The sequence below is a fragment of the Amaranthus tricolor genome, chromosome 11 (genome assembly GCF_026212465.1).
Source record: "Amaranthus tricolor cultivar Red isolate AtriRed21 chromosome 11, ASM2621246v1, whole genome shotgun sequence".
NCBI lineage: Eukaryota > Viridiplantae > Streptophyta > Magnoliopsida > Caryophyllales > Amaranthaceae > Amaranthus > Amaranthus tricolor.
Genome location: NC_080057.1, coordinates 21,568,234 through 21,591,388, shown reverse-complemented (window position 1 = coordinate 21,591,388; position 23,155 = coordinate 21,568,234). Strand labels below are relative to the sequence as shown.

The 23,155-nt window shown below is 33.0% G+C and overlaps 3 protein-coding genes across 4 annotated transcripts; 2 read left to right on the top strand and 1 right to left on the bottom strand.

The window, feature by feature from the left end:
• The first annotated feature begins 2,688 nt into the window (after positions 1–2,688).
• On the top strand, positions 2,689–8,138 carry LOC130827876 (kelch repeat-containing protein At3g27220). Its single transcript, XM_057693755.1, has 7 exons — positions 2,689–3,108; positions 3,537–3,725; positions 4,414–4,643; positions 5,083–5,253; positions 6,153–6,258; positions 7,449–7,652; positions 7,745–8,138. Exons 1-7 carry the CDS (start codon positions 2,890–2,892, stop codon positions 7,907–7,909), a joined length of 1,284 nt encoding a protein of 427 aa, XP_057549738.1. The 5' UTR covers positions 2,689–2,889; the 3' UTR covers positions 7,910–8,138.
• Positions 8,139–9,101: 963 nt separating this feature from the next.
• Positions 9,102–10,172, top strand: LOC130827875 (LOB domain-containing protein 23-like). The gene is made up of 2 exons (XM_057693754.1): positions 9,102–9,257; positions 9,767–10,172. Exons 1-2 carry the CDS (start codon positions 9,102–9,104, stop codon positions 10,118–10,120), a joined length of 510 nt encoding a protein of 169 aa, XP_057549737.1. The 3' UTR covers positions 10,121–10,172.
• A 1,921-nt stretch (positions 10,173–12,093) lies between these two features.
• LOC130827873 (uncharacterized) lies at positions 12,094–19,127 on the bottom strand. 2 transcript variants are annotated; one of them, XM_057693753.1, is made up of 9 exons: positions 18,600–19,127; positions 17,190–17,342; positions 17,010–17,112; positions 15,808–15,887; positions 15,641–15,718; positions 15,081–15,172; positions 13,405–13,516; positions 13,205–13,330; positions 12,094–12,520 (listed from the first exon to the last, which is right to left on the bottom strand). In XM_057693753.1, exons 1-9 carry the CDS (start codon positions 18,873–18,875, stop codon positions 12,404–12,406), a joined length of 1,137 nt encoding a protein of 378 aa, XP_057549736.1. In that variant the 5' UTR covers positions 18,876–19,127; the 3' UTR covers positions 12,094–12,403. The 2 variants fall into 2 exon arrangements, with proteins under 2 accessions (XP_057549736.1, XP_057549735.1); XM_057693752.1 differs by having other exon boundaries at positions 17,190–17,402; positions 18,600–19,125.
• Between the last annotated feature and the right edge of the window lie 4,028 nt (positions 19,128–23,155).

Here is a 23,155-nt window from a genome sequence, read left to right as displayed (position 1 = left end):
CTGATGTGGCCACTTGTAACAGGCAACCTCAGTTAAGTCGTCGTCATTAGCTAACTGAGGCAGCAAAAGAGAACAAGGAGTCGCCTCCTGAAAATTGTGTCGTTTAGTATAATAAGCATCATAATAAAATATTAAAACACGTTGAAATTTAAATTAATAAGTGCTTATATATTTAAAAACTATGTACCTTTACCACTGGCTCGGGAGTTGGCTCCGGATTTTGAGCAATGGAGTTCATGGTCTTCGGTGTAGGATTTTGCCCTTCGGGGGTAGTAATGGAATTGGGTGCTACGGGGGTAATGGGCTCGGGTGTTGGCTCGACTGAAGCGTTAGGATCCCCATGTTGACTTTGTTGATCCTCGACAATCAGATTTGCCAAGTCTACAGTGGGTGCTCCCATCTTCTGCAACACGAGTGTCACTTTGGCGAGAACATCCTTCGTAATTTCTACTCTGAGGGTTGCTACTTCATCAGGTGGCATCGTTTCGGATTGAGTAGCAACACACTCTTTTTTGAATACCACGTTACACGAGTTTCTATCCTAATTTGAGTTTAAAAATGTTAAAAAGCTTGCGTTAAGATCTATTTTACAAGCGATATATTTTTCATAAAAGGATATTATATATATATATATATATATATATATATATATATATATATATATATATATATATATATATATATATATATATATATATATATATTGCCCACTTCACTATAGAATACCACATTATCTATTTTTTTGAATTTTTGCACGAGCAAATCTCTTGTGCGGCGATTGTACTTATGCTGCCAACCAAAAATTCCATCCCAACAATTTTTAATTTTATTAACATCATTCTTTAAAGTTTTCAATGTCTATTCCAAAGCTTATGATGTTCATCCCAATGATTAAAAATGTTCATTTTACGTATAAAATGAACATTTCAAGGTTTAAGTTCAACATCCTACTATATAGATTTAAATGTCTATTCCAAGTCTTAAAATGCGCTGCTTTGGACCTTTTTAATTTGCACCACTTTTTATATTAGTTTGTCCTAGTCATATTTTTGCACCCTTTTTTTCCAATAATTTCACATTTTTTCTTTTAATCTCACTCACAAACTTATTATCTTTCTCCATCTTAACCACTCTTTTTAAACATCATTTATTTTTTTGTCTTATTCTCCAACCCAATTCTTCATCTCAATAAATTTCACTAAAAAGTATTGGGTGCATTCTCGTAAGGACAAAGGGAGTATATTTCAAAGCTTAAAATGTCCATTTAAGGATTAAACTCTTCATTCTAAGCCATAACCTTCCTTTTCCAAAAGGCTTAAGTTTAGTATCCTTCTTCAAAGTTTAAATCTCTAGTCCAAGACTTAAAATGTTCATTCCAATAATTAAAACCCTCATTCAAAGCCTTAACTTTCTTTTTTTTAATAAAGATTGGATTTTCACATCATATTTTATAGTTTTTACGCATATTCTAAAGAATAAAATGTCAATTTTAAGGCTTAACCTTTATTTTCCTAAAGAATAAAGTTTGACTTTCTACTATAAAGTTTTAAAGGCCTTTTTAAGTCTTAAAATGCCCATTCCACTAATTACACTTGCCTACTCTCAAACTTAAAATGTCAACACCAAGCCTTAAATTGTTAATTTAATCTTTAAAATGTCTATCCCAAGCTTAAATTGCCTAATCTAATACTTAAGTTACTCCAAATCTTAAAATGTCAACTCTAAGCTTTAAATAGCCAATTTTAAGCTTTAAAATACCAATTTCAAAGCTTAAATTGCCTAATTTAATACTTATATATATAACTGCTGCATTTAAATAATTGAAATGTAAAGTAAAAAAAAATAATTGAAATGTATCCAATTAAAATGAGATAGTTGCAGTGTCATGAAAAAAAGTTCGAAGTCGCAGTGCACTAGTGCTACATGGAGATGGAGGCAAAAGTAGATACATCAGTTGGAGACATTCCATCATCTCCATCACCATACTCATTATCATCATTATCATCGTTGTCTTTGGTACAAAACCATGACTATCCCATGCACATCCACAAAATAAAATCTGAATATTATGAAAGAAATTCAATCTTGTTTAATCAAGCAAATGGATATACACATAGACGATAAAAAAAGACGATTGAGAAGAAAGGAGGACCGGTGTGATGAGGAAGAATTAAAGAAGCAGTTTTTTCTTTTATTTTGCTAAATGGACAACTAAGTCCAATTTTACATGAGGTCTTACTCTCACACATGAGATTGTCTGACGGGAGAATTGCGTTTTTCCACCGATACAAAAAGGACTTTAAGTTATCAACAAGTCTTGTAATAACCGTTTCACGATGAAACGAGCCTGTACAAGCAGTTTAAATATTTATACTTTTTTAACAATTTAATTAACTTAAGTTTAATTTGGTAGATAACTATCCTCATTTTAAGAGAAAAATAATAAATTATTTTTTTTTTGAAAAAAGTTAAAATTGGGCCAGTATATATTAACTCGAGACCATCTTGTGAGAGACCGTCACTCAAAGAGACGGCCTCAAAACAAAAAACACACATTTTTATTTTTCTCTTTTAACTTGCATTAATAGCTATTAACTCTTAGAAAGCCAATATATATATATATATATATATATATATATATATATATATATATATATATATATTGTCTTTTAGAAAAATAGTCTATCACACCAATAAAAACGTTGGACAACCGACAACCAAATCCAGTAGCGAAAACCGTAAAGTCCGTGTCTGTGTGCCGCGCTTTCTCTATTTCTTTCTTTCTTTGGATCATCATCTTCCATCATCATCAAAGCTACTTCACTGATTACTGATTACTGCCGATTTTTCTCTCCCCTTTCAATCAATCTCCATTGTTAACATCAGGCAATGAGATTTGTAAGGCACAATCAAAAGCATTCTTCATTGAAATTCGCACTTTTCGTATCAGTACTTGCACTTGTTGGAGCTGCTTTTGTTGGAGATCTCTTATGGACATCGTCTTCTTCTTCTACTCTTTTTGCTTTTCGTTATGTTACTGATTCTTGGTCCATTCCGTATTCTCCCACGCTTAATGTCCCCAATTCTAGCTACTCTTCTCAATCTAAGGTATGAGTTTTATTCATTTTTCCCAAATTTTTTGCCCTAATATCTTCTTTTTGTTTTCAATATTACTCATTGTGCTTCTTGATTTGTTCATATATGACTGATTTTATGAATTTTTAGTTCATGTGTTGTTATTCTGGTAATTAATTGGAGATGTTGGAAGTGTTTAAAGAATCAATAGGGATGAAATAAAACGAAAAGCGTAAAGATCAATAGGGATGCAATTAATTAATTTTTGGTGGCATTAAACTTTGATTATTACATTTTGTAACTTTGATCTTTCAGCGACCGATATTGATATGTTTCATAGTCATTTGAATTTTTGGAATGTATTGATAATGCGGGAAAACTAGTGTCATTATGGATATTTATCAATTAACTAAGAAAATTGAACTGATTTAGATGTTATATGAACGATTTTCTTACTATAGGTGAAGGGCAAAGATCAGGGAAAGAATATACCTTCGGGAAGAATTCTATCAGCTACTTTTGCCGACTTACCAGGACCTGAACTACATTGGGAGAAGTTACCTACAGCTCCGGTGCCTCGTCTAGACGGGGCTGCCATCCAGATAAAGAATCTTTTGTATGTGTTTGCCGGATATGGAAATATCAACGCTGTGAGTTTTGTAGCTATCATGATCCTATGAATTGCTACATCTTTATCAAGTGTTTGCCGCTGTGAATGCTTTCTATTCTCAACTGCTTTTATGATTTTTCAGCTGGATTACAAATTGGTACATAATTAGTTTAAGTTCTTTTGGTCATGCATTCTGATAAAGGAAGCATTATTCTAAATTTTAGCAAAACTTAGCCGATTTTAACTGCTCCGGAACAATTATTTAAGCTACTTATTCTTTTGAGAAAGGGAATTTATTTCATATTTTCTTGACTATACCAATGTTTTTTACCTCCTCCATCTAGGTTGAGTGCAAAAACCTCTCATAAGCTGTTGTGCCATGTTTGATTATCTTTATCCACTAGACGAGAAAAATTTTGGTAGATGGTAGTGCAGTTATTGATGCGTGACGTACAAATTCTAAAATTTGGAGCGCGGGGTCATAGAATTGGATGGTTTATTGATGATGACAATTGTTTTGTGATGTGCTACTTAAACCTGTTGGTGAACAAGTGTGGTAATCAAACATGGGTTTGTGTTGAAATTGACATTTGGTTTACAACTGCGTGAAAGATATGTTAAATATACTAAAGATCATTTATGAAATTTGGTTTACAGTTGCAGATTGAGTTTTCTGTTTTCGATCAAGTGTGATAAGTCTTTTTATCCTGTTAATATATGCTTTGCAGGTGCATTCCCATGTTGACATCTTCAATTTCACTGACAACACTTGGGGTGAAAGTTTTCCGATGCCAAAGGAGATGGCTCATTCTCATTTAGGAATGGTAACTGATGGGAGATATATATATGTAGTCACTGGCCAATATGGTCCGCAATGCAGAGGGCCGACAGCCCGTAATTTTGTGCTGGATACTGACACAAAGCAATGGAAAGACCTTCCTTCTTTGCCAGTCCCTAGGTGAGATCCATTTCAAGGTCCACTTATTTTTCTGATTTTGCACTTGGATCTTTCCGGATAAACTTCCAAACTGCCTTATGAGGAAATGTAGTCCACTCTTCTTTGTTTGGTTTCTTTTGCCGGTTAAGTGGTGTTCTGAAAAGACCCCACAATATCGAATTAACTATTGAGAGATCCCTGGTTGAAGTTAGGGCTTCATTCAGACGTTAAAAGATTGCAAATAATACATTTTCTGAACTGATTTGTGTGTATCAAGTGAGATTTTAACTTTGATCCCATCAGTATTATTTTAATCTACTCAGAATATACATGAAGTTTGAATATCTGAGTGTTAAGGACACTTTACTTTATAGTGTTTTCTGACTGTGACCCTGTGTTCTTAGCATGTGGTCAAAGTTGTTTAACAATTAGCCAATCATACAAACTCATCATTTTATAGGTATGCACCAGCTACTCAACTTTGGAGAGGAAGGCTGCATGTCATGGGAGGTAGTGGAATAAATCGGTACACACCTGAATTAGACCACTGGAGTCTGGCGGTGAAGGATGGGAAAGCATTAGAGAATGAGTGGCTATCGGAAATACCTATACCTCGTGGTGGACCTCACAGGTTTGTAATTACATCTTGTCAAGCTTGCTCTTATAAAATTGGACTGGTTCAAATTATGGAATTTGGCATATGTTTTAAATGGCTTTTGATTTCTTGTGTACATAATACCAAACAATACACCACAACAATGTCAAAATTTTAATCCCAACAATATAAATGTAAAATACCATTCGATTGGCTGGAAAACTAGATTCCCATTTCATGGGCCAGAAAATTTCTTTTCAGCAAAATGAAAAATGATTATCGAAGTAGCTTATTCATTTTTTGTTGTTGGTTTTTTGATCAAATAGATGTCTATTACAGCAAGTCAATTTCTATACTAATCCTCATCATAAATCGGTTGATTTTACTAAAATTTTCTAATTGGTTGATGTTATTAGTTGGTGCCTTGGTGGAGATTGTCAATACAAATAGGTTTTGTATTTAGATATTTACTTCATCTTAAGACAAAGTAAGTGAATGACTTGTTAGCTGAGCGGACTGTTAACTTCAGTTTGTCAGTCAGCTTTTGAAAAATGAGCTACATCCTTCTTTTTAACTCACAACCGATAAATTATTATGCTATTCAAGACGCACTCTTGACGATCAATATCTTCAGTGAGATTTATTCCAATTTGATGTTATAATAATTTTAAATGATTCTAACAAATCCCACATGATAATGGATGTTAGTGAAAATTATGTTCAAAATTTTCAAACATAAACCCAAGCAAGTCCAAAATTGCAATTAGCAAAGAACAAAAAAGTAGATTGTATATCTGTATCTCTATGCTGCAGTTGAGTTAGGCTTTCAGTTGTGTTGCGGCATCAACGAACATCTTTCTTACAGTAAATGTGTTCAACTATGATATTACTTTGCGTTTGTAAATATCTTTATGTTTCTTTTTCCCTTCTCTCAGGGCTTGTGTTGTGGTTGATGACAAACTACTGGTTATTGGGGGTCAAGAGGGTGATTTTATGGCCAAACCCGGGTCACCAATTTTTAAGTGCTCCCGCAGGCATGAGGTAATTAATTGAACCTTTTTCAGATCATAATGGTTTTCAGTAGTTGTGTTTTTGGTAGCTGTAAACCCTCTGTGGTCTGTAAGATTTTTACATTAGCCAAACAAGATCTGGAAATCATGTCTATGTCCGCTGCTTTTTGTTTGCAGCAACTGTTTATCTGTTGTTTTAAGTTTTCTATTGATGGAATGCACATGGAATACCTGTGATGTTGATTTTCTAGTTTTCAACATTTTCAGCTTGGGGGTTCTTGGTTTGGAGTGTTTTCTTCTTTCCTATGAGAAGTATTTCCATTGGTAAAGGCAAATGATAGTTAATTTTCTTTTTTTGGTTCCATGGATAACTCTTTGGGAAAATGAAGATGTTAGGGATGAAAGGATAGAGTAAATTTGGTTTACTTCCAATTTTAGAGAAAAATGTTTGCACAAGGTTTGTATTACACTTTTCTGCCCAAGTTTTTAATTTTAAATCTCTGATCAAACCAAACAACGGAAAATGTGAAAAATAATTTTTCAGGAAATATTTTTTCTCCCAAACTGAACACACCTTTTAATGATGCTTCTGTAACTTGGCATTTTAGTCTCTGGGTTGCTACTAGTTGTGGCCTTAATAAACAGGAACTGGTTGTCGTGTTGTGCCGTGACTTCCCAGTTTCCATTCTTGAGAATTGTTATCTGGGAGGTTCATTTCTAGTTGAAAGCTATTAATTAGTTTATCAACATGGCTTCATTGCTTGAAACATTGCCCACTTCACCGATACGTTATTGATTGAACAAGAGTTTTGTTATTTGAGAAGGATAGTCATTTGACTGTCACGAATAAGGAACTATTCATTCAACACTTCTAGATACTTGACTTCTTGTGCTTTAGTAATACTTGTTAGTTGCGGGAGTTCCAATATACAATCTTAGGAAACAAATGGCAGATTCTCAAAAACATCATGGCAATGTATGTCGCAACTATGCGGGATTTTTTGCAGTACTATCTAAATGAAAGGGGGAAATGATAATTTCGGACGTAGTGCTTATGTAGATCGAGATACATTTTGTTTTGGTCATATAGATTGAAAGCAGCACATGAACACAAAAGTATCTGCGAGAAGATCATCGTGTGCTATACTGGTAGTGTGCATGTCTTGGTTTTAACCTGATGAGATAGAGGCTCTTATTCGCAGCACTTTTTTTCTGTACTAGGTGGTATATGCGGATGTTTTAATGCTGGACGACAAGAAGTGGAAAAACTTGCCTCCCATGCCAAAACCAGATTCCCATATAGAGTTCGCCTGGACTATAGTTAACCACTCCATCATCATAGCTGGAGGTACTACTGACAAACATCCCAACACAAAAAAGATGATCCTGAATGGAGAAATTTTTCGTTTTGATCTAGACACACTGGTGAGAATCCTTTATTACCACTTCTTGGGCTGTTCTTATACGTGTATATGTATCTGATCATGTTCTTGTTTTGAATTTACCATCTTTTACAGAAATGGTCAGTGATCGGTAAGCTTCCTTACCGTGTCAAAACTACTCTTGTCGGATTTTGGGATGGTTGGTTCTATTTTACATCTGGTCAACGCGATAAAGGACCTGATGATCCATCTCCCAGAAAGGTCATTGGAGAAATATGGAGAACTAAATTAAGCTTTTAGTCATTTTTTTTTTACAATGTTAATGTTAGATAGGTCATATTCTTCATATATCAACCACTGTTAGATTTGTTTCTTCATATTCAATACCAAGAAGGAAAGGCAAGGAATATGACATTCACGAAGAAAAATCAATTTGTTCGTTTTAATTCATGTATATCTCTTGTAAACTTTAGAAATCAATGAAGTCTAGCCCTTAATTGTTAAGGGCATTTTGTGTTTCTTTATCAAAGGTGAAACTAAGTATCTCAAATCTTAAAGGGTATGCCCCCAAATGGTACCGCTAGTTGGAAACAATCCTTTTATTCTGGAAGAGTTGTTGTGCGGACAACGGAAGCAATTACCAAATTAGAAGGACCTTTTAAAATTCTCAGCACCTTCAACACTACTCCTCCGTACCCTTAAAATTGCAAAAGTACGCATAATGTAGCAAATTCAATGTAATTTAGCCCGTATAAACTCAACTATCGGATTAAAATTTTAAGAAATGGTCTTGAACTAAATTGCAAAATGGGGTTTCATTATTACACCATATTCTTCCATGAATTAAAATTGGAAAAAAAAAAAAAGTAAAAATTTTAGTTTTTTTTATAAATTATTGAGTATAATTTTCTAATCTTCAAAAAGTTAAGGTCTTTTTTTACTCAAAGTTGTAGGAGGTCATCAGTCATCATTTCTCCATTTTGGGTTAGTATGCTAAGTTATTTGGCATTCTTCCACCAGTTTCCCTTGGACAGCATTAGAATTTTACTCTATGAATTTTCCATCAATTTTACTAGCCGTTATGCTCACACATATTGTAAGTGGTAAGCACTATTTTCCTTATTCATCATATCTATCTTACAAACCTTCTTTAATTAATTCAAGAAATTAGTTTAAAATTTAAATACCCTTTATAATGATACGTAAATACACCTAAACTTTAGTATTTTCTTTCCCAGTTACACAATTATGTACCAAATTCATTACTTTTTCTAATTTAGTACATAAATTTCAAAATTAAGTAGCCGTTGTACATACATTTCTAATATTAGAACGATTAGACATCAATAAATAGTTAACTCTCACAAAATCCACTATATATAAGTGTGATTTGAAATTATACTCCCTATATCTTACAAGATTAGGTGTATCTAATTAATATTTTAGAGAGGAAAAATAATATTGAAAGATTTAATAAAAATTATTAGAAAACATGTCAAATTCATCAAGATGTGCAGCTTGCAAATATTTGAGAAGAAGGTGTCCCCAAGATTGCATATTTGGTCCCTACTTTCCTTCAACTAATATTGAGAGATTTGCTTGTGTTCATAAAATCTTTGGAGCAAGCAATGTTGCCAAGATGTTAAAGGTACTCCTACAAATCTCCTCTCCTTAAAAAGAATCTAAGCATATTTTTTTCTCAAATTTAAGAGAAATAAAATAGTAGTATTGTTTTTTCATCTAAAATTTAAAATACTTGATTATTACTTTATCGGTCTTTTTAAAATAATTTTAATTGAATCAAAAAATTCTCACATATTTGAATCAAAAGATGCAATCTCATAGGGACAGAGAGAGTATTATTTTAAACAATTTGACAATTCTATATAACAAATATGTTCTTTTTGACCAAAACCCGTTATTGTTAATTTGTTGCATATATAGTGAATCCAAGATACTAATATAAGGAGAGCCGAACATCTATGATTTATCTATAGACATGTATTAAAATAACTCGATTGTCATCTTCTATATAATACTACCTCTGTTTTTCACCCGTTTATGTAAGAGCTTTTTGAATAAAGTGTAGCTATTAATAAGGACGGATGTAGTACTATGTTACACTACTTGTAAATCAAATGATCCGTGTGATGGCAGGACCTTCCGGAGGGAAGGAGGAGGGAGGCAGCAGAAAGCCTAGTAATGGAAGCGAGGTTTCGGGTTCAAAACCCGGTGTATGGAAGTGTTGGAATAATTAATCAACTAAGGCTACAAATAATGGAAGCTGAATATGAGTTGGCTAAGACCGAAGGTCTAATAGCATTGTATCATGCACAAGCACAATGTGTTCATAATCACCAAAATAGCGTATTACAACCAATTGATGGCATAACTTTCACTCCTCAAAATCAAGATGGTCATTCTTTACTATTGGGCCCACAACAAGAACAAACCACATCATCATCATTTATAGATGACTTCACTACTCATGAACCCTTCTTGTACTATTAGTTAACTACCACCGTTATTATATACCGCTCATATGAACTATTAGTTAACTCTTTTACTTTAATGGATTGTTTGGTTTCATGGAAATATTTTTCATGAAAATTATTTTTCAATGTGAAATGCAAATAATTATTCGATTTTTTTGTTTGGTTCAACCAGTGTCGTCTTAGCGGTTAATTTGTTTTTTGACTTTGCAATCTGCACAATATGACTCAAAAATAGTCAAAAGCGACTATACTTCGCTTTTTATAATTCGCGATTCCACACTTTTTTTAACCTCAACTACACATTTAAATTATCTTTTAATTTTAATATCATCTACACAACATTCCATACTATTCTTAAAAATCACTCAATTTCTCTTTGATTCATTCTCATCGGGAGAGAGTAGTTAGGTGGAATCTTGTTTGATTTGTCTCTATAAATTTTATTAATATCAATTTTTTATAATTTTTAATCAAGCGCAATTATAGAGATTCCCGATTGAAAATATTACATTGACAAATGTGCAAAATCAAATAAAATTAAATTATAGACAAGTACCAACACATTAATGAATTTTACCAAACTTCAAACAATAACTAACTATAAAGCAAAATAACTAAATTTTAACCTTGTGAAATACAAGTGAAGTAGTTTCTACATAGTTGATCATATTAATAAATTTTGTCAAAAAGAAATAATATAGCTTCATAATCATGCACTTACGAAAATAAATATTTAATTATTAATTAGTTAAAGATAATTCATATATAAATATTAATATTAGTTAGAGCTCGTAATAATCTACTTTTCTTATTATGCCTTAATTTTGATTACTCTAATAATTTATTTGATAAAAATTACATGTGAAAGTTCATGCTGGTGCAGTAATGCATCCCCAACTCCAAAAATTTCTTATGTAACCATAGTTGTGAATTTGTGATTAGGAAATATTGAGCCATGTGACTCAAAATATACTAATATTAATATTAAAAAAAAAAAGATTAAAGAGTCGAATCACGCGAATTTATTTATAATGTTAACAGCAAGACCAATAAATAAATTGACTTATAATGTAGAGTTAAAATAAGTTATGGGCTAAATACTTCAAATAAACTAGAAAATTTGAAAAAACTAAGAGCATTGAACAATTTTATTCCAAAAATAAGCTCCGTGAACACTTTATTTTCAAAATAAGCGTCCGTACATTTAAATCTAGGCTTGGTGTAAGTCGCTGTTACTAACAGCGTAAATCAAAAAAAAATAAAAGAAAAAATAAAAGCCTAAGTCGCTGTTACTAACAGCGACTTAAGGAGTTGACCAGTCAACTCCTTAATCTCGTAGGTTAGAATGAGGAAGTAACTGAAATAACGAAGAAGACTTAAATCGCTGTTACTAACAGCGAATTAAAAAATTTTTTTTTTTTAATTCGCTGTTAGTAACATCGACTTATATCAAGCCTAGGTTTAAATGTACGGACGCTTATTTTGGGAATAAAGTTTTCACGAAGCTTATTTTTGGAATAAAATTGTTAAATAATCTTATTTTTTTTACATATTCAATAAACTACACTTTCAGTGTTTTTATAGTGTGTCGTGAGCTCGTAGCCAAACTTTGCCCTAACGGTAGCTCCTATCACTTGAGTGGGAGAGCATATGGTAGCACCGATGACTTAGCTTACCACCGATTACTCTCGTCTATGGCTAACGACAGCTCATCCACGACTGGTCGCAAAACTTCTAGAAGCAGTACCACATGAGCTAGACTTAGCTTAATATAGTTGTACAAGAGCAAAATTTTGATTCTCTGAAATTCATACATGCTTCAGAACCTCCCCCAACACTGAGGCAACACCTATAGTTAACAAGTAATGGCTGTTACTCGGACTCAAGCACTCATATCCGACAAAGGTATGAATCCAACCGTCATATTCGACTAATTTATGAAAAATTCCCATATTTTTGGTTCAGAATGTGTCCTATTATGTTTGAGTGTTGAGGATCCAACATGAATACTTGATGTAAAGTGAAGTTCGAGTAATATAGAGTAATTGGCAATCATACGATGATACACAAATGTAGGTTTCCCGACAGTCTCGATTTATTCTATGGAACAACTAATTACTTTGTACGAATAGGAGTTACAGAGAAACATGCGATGCAATACAATCCTACTACGAAACTTGCACCCCCAATTCAAACTGCTGCATCGTTAATAAGATGCAATAACGCAAACTTATCCAACATATGATTATTCGGGGGGTTTACTTTCAGATGATCGTCTTTCAATCTCGCAGTCGTACCTTCATTTCTGAAAATTTTGCACCTTACCCTTGTTTATTAATTGTTGGAGAGCAGATTTGGCATCCTCCAGAGTCTCGACGAAATCTCCCTCTTCAAACGATATCCTCTGTATGTTGAACTGTAAACAAGAAAGAGGTCATTAATAAAACATGAAAAGATTCAACAAACAACCTTAAAGAACATTGGTTGGAATTAGTTGCTTCACTTGCATAGTAATACTATTCATCAATCGATATTGTTTTATTCTTAATTATAAGAAAAAAAACATAGTCAAACAGAATCTTGCTTGAATCGTCTAAATGCACATATTCATAATATCAACGTTTTTATAACTTAACTAGTATAGAAACTCGAGCAATGCACAGATTTATTAGTAGGAAATAATTAAAAATTTAATTTCAAAGATTAAGTAAATATTATTGTGATTATCGAATACATGACTTTTTTAAAGCAAAAATTATATACGGTTTTTTTTAAAAATTATTTATTAAATATATCACTTTTTCATTCGATCAAATATATCAAATTCTAGGTTAAGTATATAGAATCACTATAATAAGTTATATAAATATTTTATCGATTTTAGCTCCAATTTTAAAAAAAATCAGATTCTAAATTAGGTAAATATTGTCATGTATTCAACTATCATCCACTAAAATAATTCCATTTGTCAAGGCTCCAAAAGGAAGATATTTGTCATTTCCCAACATTTTTAATAGTATGTACAATGATTATGTGCAACTAAAGATATTAAGAGTCAAAATAGTACATTGGATAGCGTGAAAACAAGAAATATATATACCTGTGCCCCTTGACGAACCCTGACATCAGTTCCTCTGCTGTCTATAGAAATAAGAGCAGCATCATCTACCTCAATTTCGGTGGACAAAATCTTTTTCAACGGCTTCGAGAAAATGGCATTGAGTTCCTGTAGATCGACTTTTCTTAGGTAAGAAGTATCAACTTTCCGATGACTAAAATATATAGAAGAAAACATGATACCTTCAAATATTGTTCGCCTCCTTCAAGAGCAATCTTGTCGGGATTTAGATTTTCGTATTCCTTAACGTCAACCCAAGCAACGGTACCAAAGCCACCAATGAAATAGATATCGCTGGAGCATTATTCACAAAACGAGAAAGAATCAGATATAGATTAATGCTTCCATATGACAAAAAAATTACGAGTTTGGTACACAGAAAAGGTCCACGGAAGAAGGCAAAGAACACAACAATCGACATCACAGTTCGGAACAGAAATAAATCAGCTACGCAATCTAAGATAAAACTCATTTAAGTCGGACATAATCTGCTTAACCAACAACCAAGAACTTTTATTACAACGAATATGGGTTGGCTATACAAACTAAAAAAATCAACGAGAAATAGTTGTTGACAGGTGATAGTTTAATAAGCTTTATCTAATACAATGATCATTAACCCATATTCTAGATAGCAAATTTTATTTAATTGCACGATGTACGTGTAATATGTGGGTCGAACACAAGGAAGCTGGGATCAATATGGTTTACTAAATTCTACTGATAAATACTTAGTAAGAATAAAAATAATTGGAAGAGAATTATAACTAAAAACTGAAATCTTAAGGGTTGTAAAACAAAAAAGATAAAATACTAGGGTATTCAAAATCACCACAATTGCATATGAATATCAATTTATAATCATTATTCATAAATTATGGGTCAATAGCATAATAAAACGAGATCTTGTCAATTTCTTACTTCTTTTTGAGGTACTTTCCCGATTTTTGTACTTTCGAGTGTTAGCCGAGTATAGGGGAAAAGTGGTTTAGTTACTTGAACTACTTGGCTACACTTGGATTAAAAGATATTAGGAAGATAGGCATAAGAAGTTGTTTAGTATCTGTGGAGAGCATGTTTTAGCCTTGTTTATCATCAATTCACCTTGAGTTTGATCGAGGATGTATTAAGACTAATAACCCGTCTTAACCGGTGATCATCCACAAGAATTCTTCTTTTCCACTCATTTCGATTTTCTAACATCTCAACATGGTAAAGGTACATAATAGACAACCATCAAAAACAAAATTTGGCAAGGAAATGACACAACACACAGGACTGTGAATATTAATGAAAGCAACAATTGGATAAGGTTTGGTATCAACACCGGCACATCTCAGCAACAAAATTAAGATTCACAAAATACTGTCAATCACATTGAAAGGGTGCAAAGGCTTTCTTCCACAGCATTTAGTATTTCAAGAGAGAAATTCATTCATCAAAGAGTAAAAGAAAAAGGAAAGATTAATATTCATAATCCAACTTAATATTCATAATCCAACTTTTCACCTTTTTGACAATCCAACCTTTGTCCTTAGTTTGCCATCAGCATAACCTTTTATTTTATAATAATTCAACCTTTACCCTTAGTTTGCGATCAGCATAACCTTTTATTTTATAATAATCCAACCTTTACCCTTAGTTTGCTATCAGCATAACCTTTTATTTTATAATAATTCAACCTTTACCCTTAGTTTGCTACCAGCATATCCTATTAGTACGCTGACAACAAATTAAGGGTAAAGATTGGTTTATTAAAAAATAATCCAAAGTTGGAATTATTCACGTCGAATGGGTGAAAGGTTGGATTATTAATATCAATATCTCCAAAGAAAAAAATGAGGGAAAGAGATCATACCTTATATTTTGCAACCTGAAGTAATAGAAATTTCCCCATTGTTGCGAAGGCCCTTGAAGATGTTTTTTAATGTACTGTTTGTGAGCCCATTCCTATAGACAGACAATGAAACAGTCATTCTTTGATCAAAAAATGGAACAATTTTTGAGAAACAAGGCAACACAAAAAAATGAAAATTGAGATCATGTCTTTGGACAAAATGCCTATATCTTATGCATAATGACCAACTGCGAAAATTCACAAGAATTTTGCAAACAGCTATCTAATGAGACTATTAAAAATAAATTTGTTACCTATGTTACTTGGACTCGGGTACGGATGTCGGATATTGGTACATGTTCAAGTGTCGGATACGTCTAAATATTCAATTTTATACCTAAAATGAAGTGTCTAAGTGCCATAACAATGTGAGAGCATCAAGGATTGGACACGGTTACGTGAAGCAAAATGAAGAGTTCGAATAACATAGTATGCTACTATAACTCTAGGGCTAATGGTAATGATAGATCAATTACCGAACATATTCAAGCAAGCGAAAAGTAAATCAAGCAATCAATCACCTGTTGATCTTCAGGAAGTGGGACGATATCACCAAAAATTGTCACTCGTGCATTGGATAAGCCACTCCATCCAGGTATCTATGAAGCCTAATGGTCAATAAAACAAATAAATAGAAAACTTCCAGTAATAGACATCAAAAAAGGTGATGAATAATGGGAGGTAAAACCTGTACAACAAGTGTGCATCGAGGATCAGCCAACAAATTTCTTGTGTGGATAGCTAATGGTGAAAAAGAGAAAATTGGATCTGTATTCACAGAAAATAAGTCGTGTACCATTGTCATAATGCCATTAAATATGCATAAAATTCTCATTATTTTTATTCCAACGGGGAGCGGTGAGGGAGGAATGATTCTCTGGGCTAATGGTTTGGAATTTATCAAATTATCACAAAGTATGAAGAAAACGCATTGAAATATCCATCCTCACACTTTCAACAGATTCTAGACATTTCAATGTTAAAACATGTTATAGGTAGGAAGTTCCCACGTTAGTTTTCAAAGGCATGCATGGGGCGGCTAGGATCAAGGCGTACCCAAGAACCACGAAAACAACTTTTAAGCCTTTTGTCGAGGCATTGTCCATGAGGCGAATAGGTGGGAATGGTCATGAGTGTGGGACCAGATAGGCATCCGACATGACTGTAATTTATGGGTTTGGATTATGGGACCCAACAAATTTGAGTCTAATTCAAAATAATCGGTTTTGGTGTCTAGGTTTGATTATTCAAATACAGGCAAGAGTCTAGAATTTTTAAACAAATTCAAAATTTCATCCCCAAATGGGCCTTAACATTTATGATGTATGGTAACACTATAAAAGAGGATTAGTTATGGTTACTTAATACTTTAAACGTTCTCTTTCTTTTTAATATTTATCTCAGTTTTGATTTCAAGTGAGTTCACACTAAGAATTTTTCTGTTTTGATTTTTGTGAATTTGAACAAACAGTTCTATTTTCATAACTCAAGTTAGCATAGCAAAAAACCTTTTTCCTTTCAAGTTCACAATGTACATTCTTTTAATATCCATGAAAAAATCAGTATAAAGAACCAAAAAGATATAAATATAACTCAATTTGAATCCTAGACCCATAAATCCCCGTGAGTCATATGCATCTAAAACTGTGCCTAGATCCGAATGGCTCAAAATAAGGGTCTTGGTTTCCCAAAAGCGCTCAAAGGTGGGCCTAAGGCAACAGAGGTCAGGCACAACACAAACCTTTGTTGCCTTAATGCACCTCACACTAAAAAATCGATGTATAAACGCTCAACGACTCAAGAGACAATAAAAACTAACATTGTGGATCTTTATGATTCAAAATAGACTTTTCAAGGAAAGAAGGCTAGTAAAGTACACAAGTCACTTACGTCCCATGGAATCTGGGGCAAAATCTACCAGTGAACCAAATGGATATCCTTCCCTCCTGTGATGCATACGAGACATGACAGTGCACAAATGAGCAAACCGAGCCTAAATCAAAAAACACAATATTTATTAGTTCACAGGTTCCTGTATTACTTTTTGAAAATGATATTATATAGACTCACCTGTTCCATCAAATTGCGAACAGCCAGTGCTGGTCTTGGTAAACCATGAGCGGAAGTCGCACTTTGAACTCCACCAGAGATTGGTGTTCTGAATAGTCCTGCCCTAGTGCTTCCTCCAGTTCCACTTCCTAGTGTCGTAGGTGACGATTCAATCTTTGGGGAATCATCAAAACTCTTCTTGTGAGTTGGATTTGGATTAGGATTAGTATTAGCCTTCAGAATGTGAAAGAAAGCATCACAACACAATCGAAGCAGCCATTTTGAATACCCGTTCACAAACTAAATAGAAAAGCAATGTTCTACTTCTATCAGCCATAACCTTGGCCAGAAAAGAAAAAATGTGCAATCGGAAGGTTGGAGGGCAAACCATAACTACAAAACAGGCAAACCTTGATCAAGACAAAAGTCTAAAAAGCCAAGATTCTCCCAAATCAAAGACTACAATCTAATTTTTAGAGTACAAGAAGTCCTTATTTGTTTGTATTCATAATTCATCAATGATCAAACTCACCAGAGGCGGAGTAAAAATTGACAAATTTTTTAAAGGTTTTGTGCAATTTCAAAAATTATGATATTTTTCTAACAACTTGGTATTTTTAAATACTAACATATACTACATAATTTAATATTAAGGCCTCAATTTTTTGTGGACTCTATATGGTCGAATATGTTGAGCATGCTCAGATTCTTCCCTGAAACCCACCCCTCCTCCTTCTCTTTCTCTCATAGTCTATCTCTCTCCCCCTCTCATTTACTCATTAAAGATCAATGGTAATTCAAACTAAAAATTTGATACAAAGAGAACGTATAGATATAGTCCAACCATCATCCTTTGATACACCTACAATCCTCCATTATGTTACGTCGGATTACCATCCAAACACGCAAATGCAATAGACGCAAAGGAAATCTTGATTTTTTATCAAACAAAGACGATGAAGAACTACTAACAAGATTAGGCTCAGGCTAAAGTCATAAAGTCTAACTAGTTCTAACCAACCATCTACTCAACTGACATACATCAAATTTCTTACAAAACACAGGAAGTTGATGAGCAATTGTACCATTTACTCATTAAGTAGTTTCATGAAGAAAAATCACAATCACACAAAAGCCTAATACTCATATGTTCTACCCATTTCGCATCATTTCGGATTATGATATGAGAGGAGTATCTCCCTCTTCCATCATCATAAAAATTCCACAAAGTACAGATTGATACAATCAATCAATCGGCAATCATATCATAAGACTACAATAGTACCAAAAAAAATCAACTTTGAACGTTAATCATAAACCCTCCTAAAACCCAATATCAAAAGTTCCAAACTTTGATCATCAATCAAAACCCTTCTTAAACCCCTACCTAAATGTCTTAAAAGATGCAAAAATGGTAAGATTTTGAATTACCTGAGCAAGTGAAGCATGCCCATCATCAGATTCTGAGTTCGTATCACTTTCGCCTGAAACTTTCTTTGAAACAGCCATAATCCTTAATGACCCAGGAATCCCAACTCTTTTAGGAATTGATACCCATGAAAAGGGATTCAAATTTTCACCAGTATTCAAAATCCCAAATCGTTTATTCCATGGTTTGATCGCAAATTGGAGTGGTAGGTGAGAACTTGGGTAGATGTTTGTTCCTGGGGTTTTAGGCAATAATAAAGAGCTTGGGAGGGATTCCATGGCGGAACCTTCTATTTAACTCTATCTATCAAACAAGAAATCAAGAACTGAGTAAATTGAGGGAATTGAAAAACGTAAACTATAAATTTTTTTTTCTTATAATTTGGAGTTTGAATACATAGAAATTATGCTTTGATATTCAAAGAAGTACGAAGAAGTCTACTGAACAGAAAGAGAAAATATTGACTGTCGAGTTGGGGGGAAGGTCCATAAGAAACGGATAGGGCTGTTCATAGGATTTAATGGACGACCGGTATTCGGTTGATTTGTTTGAATCTTGTGGAGCTTTTATTGGAAAATTTAACAAAATAAGCTTCTTCTTTTTTTCCCCTAAAAAAATTCTTAAATTGCTCTTATTTCTCAAAGTAAGTATCTTTTACTCTGAGCTTAGAAATGACATTGTTTGTTGTCAACGGTTAATTAATAAAAATGAGTCAAAAATTAATTAGCAATCACTCGTTTTTAGTAACAGAAGGCGATTGTTGGGCTGACTTTTTAATTCAGTTTTAGTAATAATTATATGTTACTAACATTGGGCCATTAACATTCACGTTAAGGGCAATCAAACAAGCCAAAAATTCCGCCCAGCTATAGCCCCTCTTAGTAACATCAGGTTTTGACTTAGTTTTAGTAATTGTCCGCTGTTATTAACAGCGAACAATGTCATTCTTTAGTCTTAGAGTGAAAGACGCTTATTTAGGTAAATAAAAATTTTTCAAGCTCACTTTAGGAATTGTTTAAAAAAGCTTATTTTGTTCAAAATTTCCTTTCATTGAACTAGTGCAGTTGAAAGTTAGATCCTTCACAAATTTTCAAATAAGACTTGTCTTAAGATCAAACATCTTGATTATGGTTTATAGAGCTAGCTCAATCTACATTTATAGATGTTCACTTACGATCTTAGAATAAGTGGGAATAATTAAAAAAAAAAAAAAAGACTATTATATAAAAGGATACTATTTATGGATCTTTTTTGTTTGAAAATTGCCTAGATTTTCTCAACCAGTTTGTAAATATGGGCTAAAGTCTAGACCCAATGAAATTGTGTTTTTTAAAACATACAATAATAAGTAAATAACGTATTGGTAGCTAACCATTTATGAGTGAGATAATTTTGAAATAAAGAGCTTATATTTTCAAAATTTAAATTATTTGGGTATTTAATACATATTTAGCATTTTATGTTTTATTCAAGCCCGAAACAAGATAATATTTGACGTTTTTGAAATTTTAATTTTTTTTATTACAAAATAGGTTAAGTAAATGATAATACTAGATAAGAATTGAACATCAAATTTTTAGGTTGGAAAAAAATAATTTTTACTTCAATTGAGACAAATTTTAATTCATATCTAGATTTTAATATTAAGAGTTGATTTTGAATTGAATCTAGTTTGCGTTATTGTATTCTGTTTAGCCAAGTTGTGGTCAACAGTAGAGTATTATCCATTAAGGTCTTCTAGTTGGTTTTGTGTGGATTTAAAAACAATTTGAATCATATCTAATTCGGTTATAAATCGATTATTAATCTTACTCGGTTACCTATGACTCAATTCAAGCCATGTTCGATTCGAGTATAGGTTAAGTACATAGCTAGTCAGTTAAGTCTTGGTTTAGGATAGTTTAGGATGTCATCGGTTAAGAAGCGGGTTGAGACATGTATCGGGTTGTTTCTTATTTAGAACAAATGGGTAATTGATGATCATATATGTGATTATGTTGAATTTTGGTTGTAGATAAGTTTCAGTTCGATTTAATATTGATTCTATATATGACATTTTCAATCAACTATCAGCTCAATTTAACTTAACACATTTCAAATTTAGTTTGGTTTAACATATTCACCAACAAAATTTGGTCAATAAAACAAATTTGACAATAATTAAATAAATTATTCATATTCGATTGTAATTAATAAGCTATATTTAATCATTCAAATCCAAGTGTCTTAATTGAACAAAACTATTTTAGATTATGATTTATTACGTTTCTAAATTACATCATATTTGATCATTTTCATCCATTCATTAAAAAAGCAAATCAACCCATAATTAATTAGTTAATAAGTTATTGTATCTTTCCAGTAGTCAATTGATTATAATTTTAAGATGGCATTTGTAGCATTTCACCCCAAGTCCTCTTATTATATGTGTTTAAAAATATGTTGTTAGCATCGAAATTCTACCTAGGATTGATGAAGTGGTAGGATTGAAATCGGTAAATTTGGATCGTAGGATTGTCTAATCTTACCACTAGGAAAAACAAAGTACTCATTTTGATTGGATTACGAAATATATTGCTAATTAAGGTGATCGTGATGTCTATTTTTCAAAAAAATAAGTCATTATGTTCGGAAAAAATAGCATAAAGTTAACAAAAACAATTCCCTTTTATCTACTATGTGTAAAAGGTGGAAGCTTAAACTCACCACGTGGAATAAAAAAATGTCTTCCAAGGAGAAAAGCCGATAATTCAAGGTTACCTCGTGGAATTTCCTTTAATATAATATATATATATATATATATATATATATATATATATATATATATATATATATATATATATATATATATAAGTAAAATCTAGATTATATGAAATTATTTTACAAATGAAACTACCCTTGTCGGATTGGATCGTAGGATCGTAGAATCGCGTTCTGATCCTACAATTTAAATTCATGAGCTAAGTACCAAATTAAGATCCTACCTATGATCCGGATCAATCGCTTATTTTTAGATGGCCGATACCGCCCCTTGACCGAGGTGTTACCATGCGGGCCTTACAAACCCCAATATGGTGGCCTCTTCACTGGTTTAGTACCCCAGTGTGTTAGTTTTTCCCGAAGGTAAGACCCGAGAGGGTCAGCTGGAGGGGGCATGACCTCATACTTTGCCATGAGCGCCGGATAGCCGATAACACCCTTGGCCGTGTCACTATGCCATGAAGTGGAGAAAACATCCACTGATAAAATGTTACTCATTGAAAGAAATTTATTCATTTATAGAAAGCTTACACATTGATAGAACGTTTACTCATTGATAGAATGTCTACTCATTGATAAAATAGTTTATGCTAGTGAGGAGTGTGCCTAAGTTAAGTTCCCTCAAGGGTATTACAGAGTATGATCACATTTACCTTAAGATAGACAAGCTCTATAAGGTCATGTGTTAGGTATTCTGTTAATGCCTTGGTTGAGTTGATACTATGCGTGTTTTGCAAGAGTTTATATTTTGAAAAGAGGAGTGTGAAGACCTGCATTCTACCAAGAACACATGGTTCGGGTGGGAAAGGACGTAATGAGATCAAGAAGTATAAGTGGAGGATAAACGGTTACTATCTGTGCTTGTGTCTTATGAAATCATCTTCTGTTGTTGTATAACATAATGTTATCTAGTAGTTGGCCTTATTATATTTGATGCTAATTTCTGACGTGTACGTGTTTTTGTTTATGTTTGATTGTTGATGACTTTCTATGATTGTCCTGCTATGACACATTGGCCTTTGGTCTAATGTCGAGCAACAGCACGATTATAGACAAGCGTAGCAGGTATTGGAGCTTCTTTTGCATTGCATTGCATTGGGGGAGAGTGAGGAGGGCGAAGCATAACCTGTGTCATACCGTTATCTTTCGATTTTGTAGCTCTTGTTATCTTTTGTAAACTTTGGTTGTATATGTTTTGTTATGAGGCTTTGTGTCCTCCCTAGTATATTTGTATTTCCGCTGCGTAGTTTATAGCTCTATATGGTTTTAAGGAGTTAAGTCATTTTAAAACGCAAGCGTCGACACTGGAACCACGATCCATGCTTGGCATGTTGATTTGAGAAGCCGGCGACGAATCATTCCGCCGTGGTGTAAGATTTTTAAAGGCATTAATGCCTTAGATAAGTTTAATATTTTTATTGTGCTAATTGTTATACCACATGTTCGATTTTTAAAAGAGATGCCGCCGAAATTTCCACTCACCTTTTAAAGTTTATATTTAACGTTTATCTAAATTCTTTTTCTTTCCTTTTATGTAACACTCGAATTTCCTCCCGTCCTTTACGGTTTTGATTTCGTTAAGGGATCGAAAATTCAGAGGTGTTACAGGTGGTATCAGAGCCAGTGGTCCCTATTTTCAACGCTTTGTGTTTTCAAATTCGTTGTGAAATTGCTTGAAGTTAGAAGTTATTCGTGAGAGTTTGGGTAGATATGGGATAGGTGCATATTACATATTCATGCATAATGATTGTTATTCACGTGCATAGATAAATATATAGTTTGTTTAGCTTGTTATAAG

Bases quoted from the DNA above. Each gene is read 5' to 3' on its own strand.
- LOC130827876 (XM_057693755.1), top strand. From the start codon at position 2,890: ATGAGATTTGTAAGGCACAATCAAAAGCATTCTTCATTGAAATTCGCA. The intron at 5,254-6,152 runs GTTTGTAATTAC...CCCTTCTCTCAG, and splicing joins CCTCGTGGTGGACCTCACAG to GGCTTGTGTTGTGGTTGATG. The intron at 6,259-7,448 runs GTAATTAATTGA...TTTCTGTACTAG, and splicing joins AGTGCTCCCGCAGGCATGAG to GTGGTATATGCGGATGTTTT.
- LOC130827875 (XM_057693754.1), top strand. From the start codon at position 9,102: ATGTCAAATTCATCAAGATGTGCAGCTTGCAAATATTTGAGAAGAAGG. The intron at 9,258-9,766 runs GTACTCCTACAA...GTGTGATGGCAG, and splicing joins ATGTTGCCAAGATGTTAAAG to GACCTTCCGGAGGGAAGGAG.
- LOC130827873 (XM_057693752.1), bottom strand. From the start codon at position 18,875: ATGGAATCCCTCCCAAGCTCTTTATTATTGCCTAAAACCCCAGGAACA. The intron at 13,331-13,404 runs GTATCATGTTTT...GTCGATCTACAG, and splicing joins GAGGCGAACAATATTTGAAG to GAACTCAATGCCATTTTCTC. The intron at 12,521-13,204 runs GTATATATATTT...TCTTGTTTACAG, and splicing joins GGGTTCGTCAAGGGGCACAG to TTCAACATACAGAGGATATC.